Source organism: Tauraco erythrolophus, chromosome 5 (assembly GCF_009769465.1).
Source record: "Tauraco erythrolophus isolate bTauEry1 chromosome 5, bTauEry1.pri, whole genome shotgun sequence".
Taxonomy (NCBI): domain Eukaryota; kingdom Metazoa; phylum Chordata; class Aves; order Musophagiformes; family Musophagidae; genus Tauraco; species Tauraco erythrolophus.
This window is the reverse complement of record NC_141469.1, coordinates 80,819,997-80,838,828: the sequence shown is the minus strand read 5'-3', so window position 1 is coordinate 80,838,828 and position 18,832 is coordinate 80,819,997. Positions and strand designations below refer to the sequence as shown.

Genomic DNA, 18,832 nt, shown 5'->3' with positions numbered 1-18,832 from the left:
CTTTCTCCTCTGTTATGTGCTGCATAGAAGTCATTAATAAGGTTTTGCTCTTGTGCATTAGGAAACATTTCTAAAGTAAGTAAATCAGAAAAGTACTGAATTCAGTTGTGCTTAATGTCTAGCTCCGTTCCTGCCACCATTTCACCACAGAGCTTTCCAAAATGTGTGATTGCAGTGAATGTCACCAAGCTGTGTCCCAATGGCACCATTTTCCCCTGATGTTCTGATCAATCTCCATTTGTGTACTGTGGGCAGCATGGCCAGAGGAAATGTTTCTTTTTTCCTGTTCCAGGACTTTTGTTAAAATGAGTTGTACTGAGTCTCTTGGTTGTGCAACCTTTAAGCAAGTCTTGAGGCTAGATTTGGAATATGTCAGAAAATCAGAGTATGTTATATGTTGATTTTCATCAACACGTTCTGCTGATATTGATGTACTGTTCTGCCTGTGTCTAAGAAAAACTGTCTATAAAAAAAATTAATTTATGTGCTTTGTAGTCTTGCCTGTTCCTTTAAATCCTTCCTCTGAGTAAAAAGCGTTCTTTCATTATTGAATGGTATGGAATGAGAAAAAAATGTATTTAAAAGAACAAAACAGACTTAAGTTAATTGGAATTGGAGTTTGCAGGTTTGCCTTTGTTGTGAAGTGTTTGAAGCAGTACAAGTGGAAAGGAGCTAAGAGATTCTGCTACACTCAGAGCAACAAATATGCTTTTTTTCCTCATGTTTTCATTTTGCTTGAAAAATAGCTAGAAAATAGATATAGATGTAGCGTTGAGAACAGCTCTTGAAAGATTACGAATAAAATATACTTTTCTGAGAGACTCAGTTGCTGCTGGGGGCCATAGCAATTCACGTTGCAAGGCATTGATTTGCCATCGATACCTAAGGCTTAGGCCATGGAATCATCTCCTTTTCAATCTGCTCTGCAGGTCCTTACTGCTTTTTTAAGTCATCTTTGATACTGCTGCTTCTACAAGGTCAGGAATTTGGCTCCTCATTTCATTCGCACCAGTATCACGTGCTGAAACTTCATTAGATTCAGAACTTTTACTCCTAGGTGTTCTGCAGCTGTAAATGAGAAGCAGAGCAGATACTTTAAGAACCCATACAGTGTAAGAATGTCTTTGTTTACCCACTCATGAATATTATTTGTTCATGAATACAACTTAAACACAGTTCACAGATAATCTCTGGGAGTCATAATGTGTTTCTCTTTCTGCTCTGTGCTCTTTTGGAAGAAGTAAAACACCAAACTAACACTGCAGAAGGTATTTCTCCCAACACGTTAAGATGCAATCAGTAAATCCATCTCCCAATCCTAGGGACATACATGACACTTGTGAACTAAGCACCAGAGAGAAGGGAACAATATTGTGTTTTTACTTCTCCACAATGCTTAACTGGAGTAAAGTGTCTATCTTTTGCAATAAAATTAAGGTTCAAAGGTAAGTCTACTTGTATTAGTACAGAGATAGGACTGATTTCTAGCTACCAAGTGCTGTGAGTTTTCATATAATTTTGAGAACCTCAGGGATTTTCTGTGTGCTTTTAGTCCATAGAAAGGATAGATTCTTAATAACTGCAGGAGATTCACATTTAGAACGAGAAAGAATTGGAGAGCTTGGAAGTCTCTCAGTCAGGTAAGGTACTTGTCAATTCCGGTGCTTGACAAATCATTTTGTTCTTCTGACATACTTTCCATCCATTTTTTTCTCAGTTTCTTGAAATAAAGAAGCTGCTTTTCATTTCAGTTTGCGTAATCCCTTGCTGCAGACAGAATTCACAATCACTTACTTTGTTATTTAATCTGTAAAGGTGAGAAAGATATTCTGTTCTCATATGAAGTAGCTTTGAATTAGATTGCTGTCTTACAAATGCGAAAATGTGAGGTCCCCCCAAATTCAAGAAATTCTGTCATTTTTCATGAATGGTCTTAGCTACTGCCATTTTTAAATGATACTTTTGTAATGTTGCATGGAATGCAACTTTGACAGCAATTCTCTCAACCTGTCAAGAAATATCTGTTACATTGAAGAAAAGGGGTAAATCTTTTGCTCAGATTTTTTCCTTGAGAAGATATGATTTTACAAGCATCTGATGGGAGGCGGGGAGGAAAAGTTGCCACAAGTCTCACGTTACTTTATCTGAAAGTGATGTCTCAATTTCTCAAAAGAGATGGTTAGATATTAGACAATATTATTCATTATTAGACAATATTATTAATTAGACATGCTAATGTCTACTGCTCAAACTAAAAGAAGATTTTCTTCTGTAACCTAGATGAGAAGTAGAGGTAGGTGGCCTTGTATCACTGTCTTGTCTTCAGCATGGAGTAGCACAAGAAGTTCATGTTCTTTAGAAAATGACTCCAAGTGGCTGTTGTGGGATCGGCATTACCGGATATAGTTGTCCACCTGAAATCTAGTTCTGAAAAAAGTGAAAAGGCTGATCTAGTGGTTTTGTACTTAAAATTCACACCATTACTTATTTTGTAATAGTTTCTTTCCTTCCTGGATGTGATGTAGCACACTTCACTTCCCTGCTTCCAAGTAGGGATGAGATGTGGTGTGGAGAGACAAAATAATTGTATCTTCTTTTGTTTTCCCAATAGGAGCAGTTGGTTCTTAAGTCTACTTTCTGCTGCAATTCTGAAAATGTTCTTGGACTTTTAATCTTCATTGAAGGCTCTCCCAGAACCTTGCCAATGTTTTAAAATTCACTTCAATTTTCCATATAAGACTTCAGAAGGATTTGCACGTGTGAATTTTTTCTCTTGGAAACTAGGCTTTATATTGAACAGTGCAATAAACAAATAAGGCTATGATGAATTATACCAATGAATTATGCAAAAGTATCCCTACGTGTGATTTGCTTTATGTGGGCTCCAATTGATGGAAACTGCCCTCTTGAACCTCAAATGAGATGGGTACCTTTGATTATCCTCAAAATAGGTGCACAGGCTCTGATTTCACATGGAAATCCTACAGTCTTTTGGATTGTTTTGTTTTCATCTTATTTACGTTGCGAATTAAGTAACTGATTTATACAATCAGAAACCATTCTAGTGTTTACCATATTTCTCTATAATTTTGGCACAGGAACGTCATGGGAAAGAATGGTGATTGTTTAATACAGAGTTTGAAAAACCTTTTTCTTCTCTTTTCAGTTGGTAGGAATAAAATTGTGTTGCCTGAAGGTGAAATGAATTGTTCCTGGACTGCACTTGTTTAAAATGCTTGGCAAAATTCTATTCAGACAAAAACCCACTGTTAAAGCTGTTCTTTTATTGTCATCATAATTATGCATTTGTAATGGTAGTAACATCTTCCCTTTCAAAGTTGAAGCAAAAGAGTTTATTACCACCCAAGAAAAAAAATTAATAATGTCCCCCAGTCTATTTTAATTTAAATTGAATAGAAAGGAAACTGTTGATGTCAGTGATGCTTGAGGTTTATATTTTGCATTTGATGCACCTAGTTTGTTTTTGTTATTCCAAAATGACTGTAGAAAGTTATGAATTTTTTAGGAGAAGTAGACTTGTAACTCACATACAGAACGTTTTGTAAATATTTGGTCAGTAAAAAGGCAGTGTATGCTCTGGTCAATTTTTCTTGCTAAAAAGTATCAGGAGTGTCATTGTCCTGACATTTTAGCATTACTTAAGTATTGAAGAATCAGCAGTACTTGGCCATAATGGTCAACACACTGATCATTATTGCACTGGTTTGGTACTCCTGTGGAATAAGATACAAGCTGACCCATGCCAGTGTGGCTGAAACTGTTTCCAAGGAAACCTGCTCTAAAGCCTGTAGCAATCAAAGAAAGTCTTTCTATCCACCTCAGAAAATGAGTAATGACATAAAGGTACTTTGAATAGGTTATTTACAATGTTGCAGTACAGAAAATTCTAACGCATGAAGTATTTGAGTTAAAGGATTAAATTTGTTAGGTGAAGGTATCGGTAGACATAGCACAGACACTTCTATATGTAAGTGATAACGTTCTCCTGCTTCTAAAAACCGCATTTGGAGTATGGTAGGTTCTCTGCAGTTCAGCTCCTGCCAGTTTGTGATGTCCTCCGTCCATTTCATCTGGTTTCACCTTTGTAAATTTGTGCTGTAGCAGGAGTTTAGTGAGGTCTCTCACGCTAAGTCTTAAGGAAGTAGTGACATAGCCTTCTGCTTTAACTCAGTAAAAGACGTGCTGAAATTATGTTTTGTTTTTACACGAATAGCAACATGTAATGAATGCAGAAGTGTGTCAGGGCAATACTGGAACTGCAGTTCTGCTCTGCTCTTGGCACTGCCGTCCTCCAAAATGACTGTTGTGTATCACGTTTCCTGGACTTTTCGCCCCGCAAGTGCTGGGCAGTATTCCAGAAAGCTCAACAGACCCAAAACTTGTACTAAGATTAATTTGTTCACAACCTCTCTACAGGGAGTCAATGAGAAAGGGGCTTCCTATGAGCATTCTTTTATCTGTGTATATAGTGTCTGTGTATATATCCATATACGCACAGAGCTATATGCATAGTTGCAATTTAGTATACATAATGGGATAACTTTGCTGATTAGATGAGACATCCAGAGACAATAAAAGACCTTTTGAGGTTTTGAAGGTTTGTTTGTTTGCTGGTGAAAGAATTTGCTTAGAATTTAAAGAACAAACTTTGTCTTGAAGGTGGGTTATTAAGGTTATCTGTCTGGAGGGTCGGATCCCAAACTTGAATGAGGAGGAATTAGACAGAGGAAAGGAGGGCTGTCTTAAAAAAAACAAGCCAACAGAAAAAAACCCTCCATGGTTTTAAACATGGATATCACCATGAATTTTTTTGTCTGTTTAATCTAATGTCCTTCCATTCTTAAAAATGTGAGGCATCACTAAACAGAAATTTTTGCCCTAGGACTGTGACTAGACTTAATGTTTCACACGAATTTTCTACTACAAGTGGTCTGATATACAGAAATATAGAGGAGAAGCATCACAGAAATTTGTGCACCATCCTGAGACTACTTGCTAACCATGTTGAACTCTGCTGCTCTCCTGGAGTTGTTGTCAGCTGTTGCATAAGAAAGTTTTAACCAGAAAACTTGCATCAGTCTGTCAGTAAATACTTACACTGTGGAAGGTTTATTCACAGTATAAAGACATTTTAGAGTTTATTGTGCTTTGAGTGTGGAGGATGAGTTTGGAGTGATGCATTCGCAGTTCATAGCTGAGTTTTAGAAAACTTTGAGACAATGAGTGGAAGCTCGTACTGCTGCTAAGTGTGCTGTAGCTATTTGTTGGATAGACAGTAGAGCAGGGCAGCTTCCAGAATCATCAATTGATAATTTCATTATATTTCACTGGTTTAATGCTGTTTAGAACATGATCAAGAGCTCTGACTTTATTTTTACCACAATAGGAAAAGTTGTTCAAAATATGGACAAATTATTAAAAGGAGAACAAATTCCTGGAAAAAAAATCCTGACAAGGAGAAAGGATGAGCCCTGTTTTTCCAAAGTTCTAAGTGCATAAAATAGCTCTGTAAAAAATATTTTGGTTTCTTGTAACGTGGAATGAAAATAATTCCCAAATATCTTATGTCTTTCCCTAAGCAACTGCTAAGCATGTGGAGCAAGACTATAAAACAAAACTTATGATAACATTAAGAATGACTACATTTTCAGTAGATATTTAGTCCATATACTCAGTAATGCAAAGGATTTAGCAGAACTTTTTAAAACTCAACAAAAAAATTGTTTTCTTAAAGTGTTGGCCATGCTGCCAAGTACTGCTAGAAGAAAGTCTGCTTATGTGTATGAGTTTAGGTAGGGGGCATATATTGTCATTATATGTGTTGATTGTGCAAAAATTTAAGGATTTAATTAATGGTAAATGAAAATGCCCAGATCAAGTTTTTCTGACAATACTCTGTATTCTTGTTGAGATTTTTAATAGCTATGGAGATGTATTACTGATCAAAATAGGAAAAGATATCTTCTGCTAGCATTTTCACCAGACACTCATATGATATTCTAACCATTAGTACCCTTTAGAAGCTTTTGTTAAGCTTATGAGAAAATAAGGTAAAAATCCCTATTCTGCAAGCTTTTAACCGTTATAGCAATTACTTGCAAGTAGTGTCTTTTTTACAAATTTCACAATTTGTAAAAATTGTGCTAATAGCAATCCAGTGAGTCTGGCAGGTATCGGTCTTTACGAATATGGGACAACTGCTCAAGACATTAGTGGAACACTTAACATTTGCAGGCTGGTCCAATAATCTACTTCATGACCTGTGCTGACTCACCCATGCAGAGCCATAGAGAGCAACAACAGACAGTTGCTTCCATCACAGGAAGGATGCTAAGCAATCCCATGTGTAACTTCATCTACAGTGTTGCAAAACCAGTTTGGGGCATGTGTAACAGTTTGCAAAGTCAGGCTCTGGCTTTATTAGGACTGGTTTGCATTTACCATGTTAACAAGTATATTTCATACTTCCCTTAAATTGCCAGAGTTAAGGATATCATAGCAAGACATGCATTTAAGCAGAATCTGAGAAAACCTATTTTTAGTCACCAATTTTTGGAAGTAACTTTTACCTATTGCATTTCACTACTGAGCACGATTTGGGAAACACTTTCTACCAGAAAGGTGGTGGAGAGAAACATTTTTTATTAAAAACTTTAATACTAACTTCCCTCCAAACCAGAATATATTCTGTAAGTCTCAGTCTTGAGATTGGCCTCATTTATTATATTTACTGAGGTGTTTGAAGAATAATAGCATACCAACTATATTTGGTGAGAACATACTTTTGTGCAGCTTTGCTGCTACAGAGTCCTAGCAGACGAAGAACTTGGATGTTGAAGAACTGCAGGAGCAGAAATGCAACTTCAAAGTGCTAATCAAAAGATTAGCATAGATGTAGTATGTAGATGCCCCATCCCTGGAAGTGTTCAAGGCCAGGTTGGATGAGGCTTTGAGCAACCTGGTGTAGTGGAGGGTATCCCTGCCCATGGCAGGGGGGTTGGAACTAGATGATCTTTGAGGTCCCTTCCAACCCAAACCATTCTATGATTCTATGATTGTATGAAGTGTTGCCTGTAGAGACTGTGTTTCTAAGTGGGGTCATGGCAATGACAGATATCACAGAGCAGAGGAAACTGCTGGATTGGTACTGTGCTAGTTTTGGAGATTGTTTTACACTGTTCTTCCATAGGTAGTGTCATTCTCGGAAAAATTCTGGTATTTGCTGAATTAAGGACTAATACAGTTTTCTGCTGAGAGTTGCGAACTGAACTGTTGTGAACAAATGAGGAGCAGACAGACGTATTGATTCGTTACAGCATGAAAAGGTCATCAGTTTAATGAAAGGAATAAATGAGATTTTAGGATGTTCCAGATGAGGCATTTTCAGTGGAGACAGGAAAGTGTTATTACCACTATGGAAGACCATGGTGAGATTTCATCGCTGGCACTCTTCCTCTGGTTTTGGTCCCTCGTTGCATACAGATGTTGTTATACAAAATAAGACCAGAAACACTTGTTTCATTTATGTGATGAACATCAATAAAGACTGAGAGAGGATATGGCTATAAAAACATCTGTAGAGGTGGCACCAGTGAAGGATAATAAGTAATTAAGCTAATAGAAAAAATAATGGCATAAATAGACCTGTCCATAAATAAATTTATCCTGGAAACTGGAACTCTGGGAGTGGTGAGATTTTTAGAGCACTTTACGTTACATGTAGCGATCCAGAAGACAAAATGATTTTAAGATGGAGATTTAAGATGGTATCAGAGGAATTCTGTCAGGGTTGCCTGTGATGAGAAGTCTTGGGCCCTGCAGCTGGTTCCTGTCCTGTTTCCATTTAACATTTTAATATTGAAAGAGACAAACTGACATCCAGGGAGTAAGTGGAGAAAGCTCTGGACACAGTTGAACATTTTTAAGTGCCTGACAAACAAGGGATGAGTTTGCTTTTGGAGAAGCCTTTAAAAGCTCCTGAGAATTCCTTCTTCCTGCGTTGTTTTTCTTTACTTTAAGCAAGAAATGTGACAATGTCGAACACAACCACAGATAAAATTATCTTTAAAACTGTCTGTGTCTCATTGATATGAAAATCTTCAAATGGATTTAATTTCTAGAGTATCACAAAGTCTAAGATATATGAATAGATGAGTCTAACCTCAGAGGAGACTGGCTTAAAAGTATGAAATCCTAAAGTTAGACTAGTTTTATTATAGGGAAAACAAAGAGACATTCTGAGCTAATCACTTAGAAACTTTTGGTACAATTCCTTGTATTTCATGTAGAGGAAAGACATTGTAAGAGCATAACAAGCTGCCACTTTGGGTGGTGTTTTTGTCACACCTGCAGCTGCCTAAGGAATAAATCATCAGATATTTCCATGTATGGACTGGAATAATTAAAAAGCATCTCTTGTTATTGTTTGATTGTTGACTGACAACAAAGCAGTGAAATGTACAGAACTGGTGCTAGCTGGTGTAAATTGTCCTTCAACCAGATACTGCTTAGTCTTTTTGCTTTTGGAATGTGCTGAACAATGCTTGCTAAATTTATGAATGGCTGCACTGAAGCACAGCTGTGGTTTTCCACCACGATAAAGCTTTGGCCTACAAGGCACTCATAATGCATCAGCATTTCGGATAAATCACAATTTAACTGTAGTTGTATGAAATTTCAGATAGTCAAGCAATATCCCAGCCCACACAATATAAGCAATAGTGCTATGTCTGTTAGGTCAGTGAGACCATCTGTTCTTAAAATAGGGTTTAGTTCTCTAGCTCTCTCTTCTCTGTCATTTCTATTCTAGTGTACCTCTATCCTTTTTTCTCCATTTTATTTTTTAGACCCATTTACAGAAGAGGATTACTGATGGACCAAAAAATTACACAGGCACCTATTTTTGGTAGGAGGTATATATGATTCATGAGAAATTTAATTTCTGCACCTCATTTCCCCACAATAGAATAGGCAGATTGTTTTACTTATCACTCTCAGAGACATAAAATGGACCCAAGGGAAGGGATACCTTCCCAAGGTGGACGCACAAGTGCCTGTTTGTGTACGTGTGCACAGTTCTGGAGTGGGCATCTTGTCAGTATGTAAGAAAAGTGCTCCTACATCACCATGGCAGTTATTTCTGTCCATGAAGCACAAGAACAAATGGATCTACAGGGTGGAAACATTCATGCCCCATGAATAAATAAGTGGTGGGAAAGGCACGATGGCAATGTAAGTCTCTTCTACAGTCTTGCTGTTACACGGCCAATTTAGATGAGCTGTAACCCAGATGCCTTCCCCCTTTGTCTGTGTGCTCCAGGATTGGGTTCTCTTTGCATACATAACGTGGAGAAGTGAATATTTAGACGTACATGCAGCCTTGGTGGACCATTACCTGAATAAAGACCAAAAAATTCTTTGGTTATTACTGTCTGACTTTTAAAAAACATCCGTAGGTTATGATTCAGTATAGACGAGGGTGTCAGCTGTGAAGATTTGGGCTATCCCTTGAAGTCTGTAGTACAAAGCTGTTAGAGTAGTTCATTGCAGCCGGTGTTTTTAATAGAATTCACAGAATCACAGAATGTTAGGGATTGGAAGGGACCTCAAAGGATCATCTAGTCCAATCCCCCTGCCAGAGCAGGACCGCCTAGATCAGATCACACAAGAATGCGTCCAGGCAGGTTTTGAACATCTCCAGAGAAGGAGACTCCACAACTTCTCTGGGCAGCCTGTTCCAGTGTTCTGTTACCCTTACTGGGAAGAAGTTCTTCCTCATGTTTAAGCGGAACCACCTATGTTCCAGCTTATATCCATTTCCCTTTGTCCTGTCATTGGATGCCACTGAGAAGAGCCTGGCTCCATCCTCATGACAGTCACCCTTTACATATTTAATTTAGGATAATCAAGTTATATTGACTTTCTCTTATATTAAACTGTTTAACTCTTGTGCCATTTTGAAAATGGAATATAACGTATAAGTTATTTGAGATGGGAATGCTGATACTCACACTGGGAAAAGCTGGGAGAAGATGGATTGCTTAAATAATGGGAAGATATTAAACTTACCACGTCTTTTTTGGAGTGCCCTGGGGCAGCAATTATTTTCCAACCTTGAAGTAGTCTGAACAAATATCTAGGATAAAAGTGGGGTTTCAAGCTGGTGTTGTCAGAAAATGGGAGGTCACATGCAAGACAAATCCTTGGACTCAGAGTGTGGAAACATTTTGTTTCTTAGGGCAGAATGTAAACTTTCACATGAGGTTTTATGAATGGGGCAGTATCTAACTAGTCTGTGTCTAGACTTAGTGGTTGCTTGTTAACAATAAAGATCTTTGACTTCAGAATTACTTACTACGTGACGTGTGAGCTCATAAGTGTAATATTCTCATTGCCTGTTTTTGATAGATAAACTTTATGTTATGACATATGGTCTTGTTTTCCAAATCTGTGTCAGCCTTTGTGGGTGCTCGCTGTTAATTCAGTGTTCCACAAGTTTTGATGCTACACTGTAGTGTTTTGGGCTTTGACTTTCTTGCTTTTTTTTTTTTGTTTAATTTAACAAAATCTGCCCCTTAATAAACTACTCCATAGTGAAACAATTCAGCTTCTTTCTTTCATCCTAACCTGATCAGCTGCCATCTAATGCCAACAAAAGTATCATTATTTCTAAATAGTGCTTTTCTTATTTTGTGAAATGTAGCATAGAATATATATTAACATGTTTTTGTGTCATCTATTCATATGTGGTAAAAAAAAAGAAAAAAGGAAAATCTGCCTTTTTAGTTGCACTGAAAGAGAGAAGTCAGGAATAATAGGCTGAACTGTATTTTTATAGCTGTACTGCTATGTAAAAGAGGAACATAAGGATATAAGAGAATTCCTCTTGGATCAGACAGTTGTCCATCCATCCATCCATCCCTACTATTCTGTCTCTGATAGTGGCAGTAGGAGGTGCTGTTCAGGGAGATTCCAAGAACCTGGCCATTTTCCATCTTTTATTTTTCTAATGCTGCTCCAGCATCCAAAATTATGTTAGAGAAGGGTGCAGCCCTGCTTCATCCTTCCAGTATCTATTTATGAATTTATTGCCTGTTAATTTGACTAATCCATTTCTGAACCTTCCGAGATCATAACATCTGCCAAGAGAGTCAGAAGCTTTTTACCAACTTTTAAGTTACTTTTTCAAGTACTGTCTCTTCTATCTGCTTTAAACTGCTCTCCTATTAGTTCCTGTATTTAGATATTTGGTGACCAACAGTTCTTTAGTTACTTTATCTACCACCTTCGTTATTCTGTAAACTTTGATCATCTTATTCCTTGGCCTCCTTCTGTCCAAACTGGCGGTCCAGGCCATTTTAGACTCTTCATAAGTCCTTTGATAATTTAGTTGCCCTTTTTTGGACTTTCTCTAAATCCATGAAAGTCAGAGGAAAAAAAAGAAAACAAACCAGAGAAATACATGTGAGTGGCTACACGTGAAGTGTTCCTGCAGTAGTTCTTACAGAGACCATTTGCTCAGATTCTGTCCTGTTGCTTACTTCCATAGTCTGTTAAAGAGGATAAATATTTCATGAAAGTATTTGATAAAATTATTTAAAATTGTTAAGACGCCTTTTTGTAATGTTTACTTATAGTCCTTTAAGACTTCACCTGGATATTTATCAATTAAAAGCTTTTCACACAGTAATTTTGAGTGATTTTTGAATTTACATGTAATAGTTCTGACCCTGACTTGGAACAGTGTGTCTTGTTGTCTTACTTAATTTGGCTTCTCACACTGTGTAATATTTCAAATGCATATTCAAAAGTGGTTCTCGTGACATCATTATTCCTACAGTTCCACATTGGTTTGAATATTCTCTTTTCAGATGGAAGTCTTAAGTTTCTTACTTTTTCATTTTCTCCTCCACTGTGTTGCATATACTGTATTAACTGATTAAATCGATGCATTTGGCTGTAAATGAATATGAAATATCTACTTTTGCTGTCAAAATATTTATAGAAAACTTTGAAAATTTCCTTATGTAGTTAGGCTGGTGAACCTCACCATCTCTCTAGTGCTTCCCATAACACTGTGAGTAACTAGCAAACATATGGATTTGTTTGTTGTTTGGTTGGTTTTTTTTTTTTACATGCAAATTTGCAAAACAGTTTTGATATTGGAAAAACAGCTTTTAATCAATCTTCATTGCAGTGAGAAATTGAGATGACACCTCAAGCTGTGTTATGAGAAGCAAAGAATACAGGCAGAGGCATAAGTATGGAGGAATCATGAAAATTGCTGAAAAAGATGCACAGTGACATATTATCATAAAGTTAATAGAGGTAAGGGGAATTGTAGAGATAAGATATAAAAGTTAAGGAAAGTATTTTCTGTTCTGTATTCTTCCTATTGGGACAAGGCAATGGCAACTTCTCGAGGGAAGTGATTCTGCCCCTCTACTCTGCTCTCGTGAGACCCCACCTGGAATACTGTGTTCAGCTCTGGAGTCCCCAAGACAAGAAGGACATAGAGCTACTGGAACGAGTCCGGAGGAGGGCCACAAAGATGATCAGAGGGCTGGAGCACCTCTGCTATCAAGACAGGCTGAGAGAGTTGGGGCTGTTCAGCCTGGAGAAGAGAAGGCTCCAGGGTGATCTTATAGCAGCTTTCCAGTACCTAAAGGGGGCCTACAGGAAAGCTGGAGAGGGACTTTTTACAAGGGTGTGTAGTGATAGGACAAGGGGCAATGGCTTTAAACTGAAAGAGGGCAGATTTAGGTTAGATATAAGAGAAAAATTTTTCACTCTGAGAGTGGTGAGGCAGTGGAACAGGCTGCCCAGAGAAGTTGTGGATGCCCCATCCCTGGAAGTGTTCAAGGCCAGGTTGGACGAGTCTTTGTGCAACCTGGTGTAGTGGAGGGTGTCCCTGCCCATGGCAGGGGGGTTGGAACTAGATGATCTTTAAGGTTCCTTCCAACCCTAACCATTCTATGATTCTATGATTCAGAAGAAAATTGTATCAGAACTGCATCTATTGACAAAGACAACAGTAACTGATTGATTTTATTTACAGTACATGATTATCCCCTCTTACAGGTTAAGTAAAGTTGTAAGAGGGATTGTAACAGAAGGTTAGATAGAAAAACCAGTGTGGAGACATCTGAAAGCAAGTCTCCAATTATTTGCATTGAATATAAAAAACACTTTGGCCTAGTAAAAGTGATGGTAACATTATGAGCTGCCTACGTAAACTTCAGTTGTGTATGATGGTGTTGAAACTATAATTCCATTTTGTGTAAATAGAAATTGCAGGAGCATAAATGATGTTCAGCTGAACATCAATCAGTCTCGTGCCAGGAGCTTTAAGAAGGGGTAATGGCTGAAAAGTTCCCACGTGTAGTGGATGTTCAGAAGTTCAAAAGACTGATGTCAGGCAAATTTAAATGGGTCAGTCCCTGAGACATTTGATCTGTCAAGAAAAAAACAGTAGTGGTAGTCTCATGCAGTCTTGAATTTCTAAAAATTTCAAGTCATTTACCCTTAAAGATACTAAGTATGACATTGTGTTGCCCAATCTGTAGTGCATACTGTGAAATTTTTTGAATTCTTTGTTCTTTGATGTTGCTTTCAGAAGGATTCAGGGTGCATTGCACAGTCACACATATGAAGTGGTGAGATTATCTGTCAAACTTTTAACACTTTTCTCAAGCTTCAAATCTTTTCTTAGCACACATGGTTTCTTTAAAAGGTCTTACATGAACTGTCCGCTGCCTTCTTAACATTAAACATAGTTTTAAACACTCCTAATCAAATATCTTCTGCACTGTATCATTGCATGGTATGAAACATGCAGTCAGCTGTTTTGTATTTCTCCTTCATTATAAGTGCAGCCAGTAGAGACTTTTCCTACAGCTAGATATCTGCATGCTAAATAGCAAGAAACACAGATGATTTCTTTGTTTGAATAAAGGAAAAGGAATAGCTCTGTTATCAGGGGCAGACTGAGTGATAGCTTTATTTGGATTCCAGTCTATTATTTCATCTCCATGAATGACCAATTATGATTCATCTTTCCAAATACCAGTTATTTAATAAATCCTGCCGGAGAGCACAGCAGTGGAATTGAAGAGCTGTCATGGAGCTCTGCCAATAAAGTCACTGATGCAGTTACAATAGATCTGCACATAATTTAATCCCCTTGTTGCATGTGTTGAAAGCATACATTCTGGTGCTCTCACATTTAAAAGCCTTTAATTAAGGATGCTACTCCTTGTGTCTTGCATATATTTAGAGTTCTAAGGAGGTGCTGGTTTTAAAGTATTCAAGGGATTTAGCTAGCTTTTTTCCTCAGTTTTTGTCACAGAAGATGTTTATTTTACTTAGTCATTATGGTAACAAGTGCTGAAGTTCTGGGATCTTCTGGTTCTCCAAGTTAGCTTTTAGTAATTTTCTTTCCATGCGTGCTTTTACAAACTATGTCTGTTACAGAAAGTGATTCCTTGGTTTGTTTTTAAGATTGGACCCCGGGCACCCTTCCCTGAATATTTGCTTCCTTTTTTTCATTGTCTAAACAGGCAGTATTGGTAATAGCACAGTTAATTGACCAGTGAAATCTTTTTCTGCTTACATTCTGTAGGAAAGGTAATTTTGTGACTTTGAAAATACGCTTTTGGGTAAGTGACAACATACATGGGAAAGACTGTAGTGGTAATGTTGGACTTTTATGAATAATATTAAAGAGTAAAATGGAGATCTTTTGAAATGCTTTCAGCATGTCTGGAAATTTGTCCAACAGTTTCAGCTTGAGGCAAATATGTAGAGCATACTGGTTAGTTTTCCGCAATGATTTTTCATCATTTTCTCTCCATTGACATTCCGAATAATCTTTGAACTGTTAGAAGGCAATAGTAGTGATAATACTAGTGAAACTGTATTTTGCTTCCTTAAGAGAGGCTAGCATTTTGCAATTAAAAAAAACTACATAAAGGCAAAAATAAATAACACCTTTGGTATCATGTGAGGCATTGCACATCATACGGTAAAGCTGTTCAGATATGTCTACCTTTCGGAAAACTGAAAATTGCCATAAAAAGTTTTGCATTTGTCTCTTAAGAGTCTCAAGATGTGTAAGTGAGAAAATGATCCTAATCTTTACTTTCATATATCCTCTGCCATAACAACTTTTCCTGTGTAGTATGTGGGGAAAAAAAGCTTTCATATTCCTGGCAGTGTCCTGAAAGAAACGGAAACATCAGTGTTCCCCAATATTTGCAGAATTGTCTCCAGACTCAATATGCTTCACTCTCCTATTGCTATATGATGGTACCACTGTTCAAACATATTCACAATATAAGGAAGTAAGCTGAGCAATTGAAAATGTGCTCATCATTGAGAGTTAGAAGTCATGTTTGGGTACCATTTTTTCCAATCTGAAAGGTTAAATGTATTTTAGTATGAAAAAAAAAGTCAGAAATAAAAAGCAGAAGGGCTGCCTTATTAAAGAAGGAAAGTTGGGTTAAGAAAAGGAATGTTATGAGAAAGAAACCTTAATGGCACTGCAACATGATGAAAACTGATTTGGAAATAGTCAAATAATCAGTTCATAAGCAATCCACAGTCTTGCTAGATTAGGCAATACCCACAATCTTGTTAGATTAGGCAATACTTACAGTGAAAAAGATTAAAAGAAAATACTGTTTGTAAACAGTTTGAAAAATAGTTCATATTTCTCAACAAAAGTTACTGATTTAAAACCTAAATTATTCAATATGAATAGGCTGATCAGCACTGATCTGAAAGATGCCTGGGCTTTAATTTACTGAAAATTACAGCAAGATTCACTTTTCTTTTAGTAGGATGAAAATCTGGCCTAAGAGAAACTAATGGTTTGCTAACCCATTGTTCAAAACTCAATATTTTTTCTTTGTAAAGACTAAATGTTTGGGCTTAGTTTTCACATATCAGACCCACTATATGCCACTACATGTGGAGTAAGAAATTAAAATCCAAATGTTACCTTTATTTAATGATGAACAGTAAAGTTACAAAAAGAACAGCTAGTGAACATAGACAACTTGTCAAACTTAATCAAATTTTTTATTGAGCTAGATCTCTCATTACTGTTATTTCGAGTGACTTGGTGTTTCTGAAGGAATATACTGTGATACTTTGCAACACAATTACAGATGATTTTATCAGGATTCATTTAGTGAGATTTAACAGAACAGTACCTTTCTCTTAGCTTTGAGCTGCTCGTGATATTTGTTGGATGTGTCGCCTGGTATTTCTCCTCCCCAGAGGGTAATTCCCACTATTGAATAAGTGATGCCCATGACAAGCAGTGGAAAGCAGTAGACCAGCACAATCACAATGACATGATACCTGCAATGAAAAAGCATTAGGCTAATAAGTGCTTTCAGAGGAGGTTGAGCAATGGAATGGGCTGCTAGAAGTCAAGAGTGCTACTGTGACACAGAGCGTGTTTTATATTGACTGGCTAGACTTAGTGTTTTCATTGTCTTTTTGAAAGTCTTGAATTGCACTGCAAATTTACTTACATTTTAATGCAAGTGCTTAATGGGGTTTCTAGTTCTGATCCTGAACTTGCAGTGGTGTAAATTAAGAGTGACTCTATAGTTATCATGATTACTGACTGCAGAATAAAATATGTTTGTCCATAACTAGCTGCATTGATTTAATAGTTGCACAACCAAGTATCCTAAGGGCAAGCTAGGCATTTTGAGCTCTAGTCTGGACCATAAATGAAAGAGAAAAATAAGTGTTTAAATGATATATTTATAAAAATGCCCTGAAAAGCGTCCTGTGTTACCCAATGTAAGTAAGTTACCCATACTTCATATGGCAGATCATAGTCATCGCTGCTCACATAAGCACTGGGAAAAAAAAAAAGATAACTTCTTTTGTCTCCTGTTAGTTCCTGGTTAAATGCCATCTTCAGATAAAATTCCAGTGAATGATCAGTGGAGAATTCCCAGCTGTCACTGAGAGTGACCTTACTGCCCTAAAGAGAAATACCTGTACATGGCTCCTAAAGCAATAAAAATTATATATGACCAGAGCCTCTTTCACCTGCCTTAAAGAGAACAAAAGGTCAAATTTGATGCTGAATGGTTACACAGGCTTTCAGCCTTGAACACAGAGTTCATCTTAAATGCCACTGAGGACATGAAAAAGAAGATAATTTTTCTACATCTAGGTAACAATTTATTCCTAATTTTGCCAGAGGGACAATTAGGATATATTCAATTTAATTGACCATTATTCTTCACTTTGAGAAACTGGAACCAGTTATAAGTTTTACAGTTTTCTTATTTAGACCGATATCTGAGATAAGTAATTGTGATAGTGTAACAGATTGAGTGGGAAAATCCAACTCTCTTATGAAGAGATCAGAGAAAAAAATCTGATTAGGACAAGGAGAGGCTGGAAATACTTGTTTTCCTGGTTAGGATGAAAAGGAAGCTTGCTTTGAATTGCTTGTTCTGTCCCAACATCTGACCATCTCTGTTCGTATAGAAGTAGCCATCTTAAATGAAGCGATGATGGTAAATATGCAGCATGGGATGGGGAACACTCGTAGAAGTGGAAGAGAACAAATGTATTCCACTTATCACTTAAAATGCTCTGTCTTCCTAGCTTAGAAAACTTGCTTTACATTTCTCAGTGATCAATGCTTAATCTTAATGATCATTTATTCTGCATGTAGAGTATCTGCATGATACTCTTTTGCTTCGCCAAGTCCATTGCAAGCATAGGCACTACCATGCACGAGTTTAAAAGAACAAAAGCTTACGTAAAATGCTGTTTTGGACCACCTGGCCATGCTACATAGCAAAGAGTTCTCCCAGGCATCACCTTGGTTATGGAGTATAAGCACTGGGGAAAGGCCAACAGGAAAGCCAAAATCCATATGCTTCCAATGACCACCTTGGTAGCAGTTGCAGAGAGCCTAGGTTTCAAGGGATCAATAATGGCCATGTATCTGTAAAAGAAAGCAAAAACCTGTGCATAAGAAACCTTCAGAGATTAGGATGTGTCTAGAATCAACCAAAGCTTAGGGTTGGGAGAAGGATAAAAGGAGAGATATTTGTCTTCCTGGAGTTCTGATGGCATTATGATTTTTGGGTGGTTCAGCCCCCATGAAGGCAGTGCTGGAAGAAAAAGAACATTCATTGAATTTTATTTTAAAGCTGTGGGACACCCAGTTAACCATATGTATACCAGTAGAGCAACTATTTCTCAAAGTTAGTTAATCCTGTTACTACACAACCTGATTGAAAAGCAACAATACAGCTGGATGCTCTGTTACTCTGCCACATAATCAGGGTTTATCTCTAATTAAAAAATTAACAAGCAAGCTGTCAGGATTATTAGTCATCTGTCCAAAAGCTACAGGAACCTGATTAGTCCACATACATTTATTTCAGTAGATACAGACTTCAGATCGTTTGCCAAAGAGCCCCAGACTGCAACTGGCTCATACAGAGATTCAGAGAGAAGCCGTATGAGCATTTCCTTGGGCAATGTAGAAGTGATAAAAGCACCAAGAGAAACAGATGCATGAAGCATGAAAACATCTCATTTGTTTTCTCAGTTCCTGTCTTCTCAGGTAGGATAGCATTCTTCTTGCTGCCCTATAATTGTATTGGCAATCATGTACGCTGGTAACTTTAGAAGAACATGAAAAAATCATTGAAAAGTTTGCTCTAATTAGTTACGATTTAAAAGCTTAGGGAAAAAGGGCAACAGGAAGGCATCAAGATAGACAGTAAAAGAAAAACAAGTCATGTTTTCAGTCTTTTGATCT

The 18,832-nt window shown here is 37.3% G+C and overlaps 1 protein-coding gene across 1 annotated transcript in view; it reads right to left on the bottom strand.

Annotated features, from left to right (window-relative positions):
• TACR3 (tachykinin receptor 3) overlaps positions 1-18,832 on the bottom strand; it is a 43,709-nt gene that overhangs the window by 6,911 nt on the left and 17,966 nt on the right. The window contains exons 2-3 of the mRNA XM_086611856.1: positions 17,819-18,007; positions 16,236-16,386 (exon numbers count right to left, since the gene is read on the bottom strand). Coding sequence (XP_086467982.1) covers positions 16,236-16,386; positions 17,819-18,007 — 340 coding nt within the window. The remainder of the gene's footprint in view (positions 1-16,235; positions 16,387-17,818; positions 18,008-18,832) is intronic.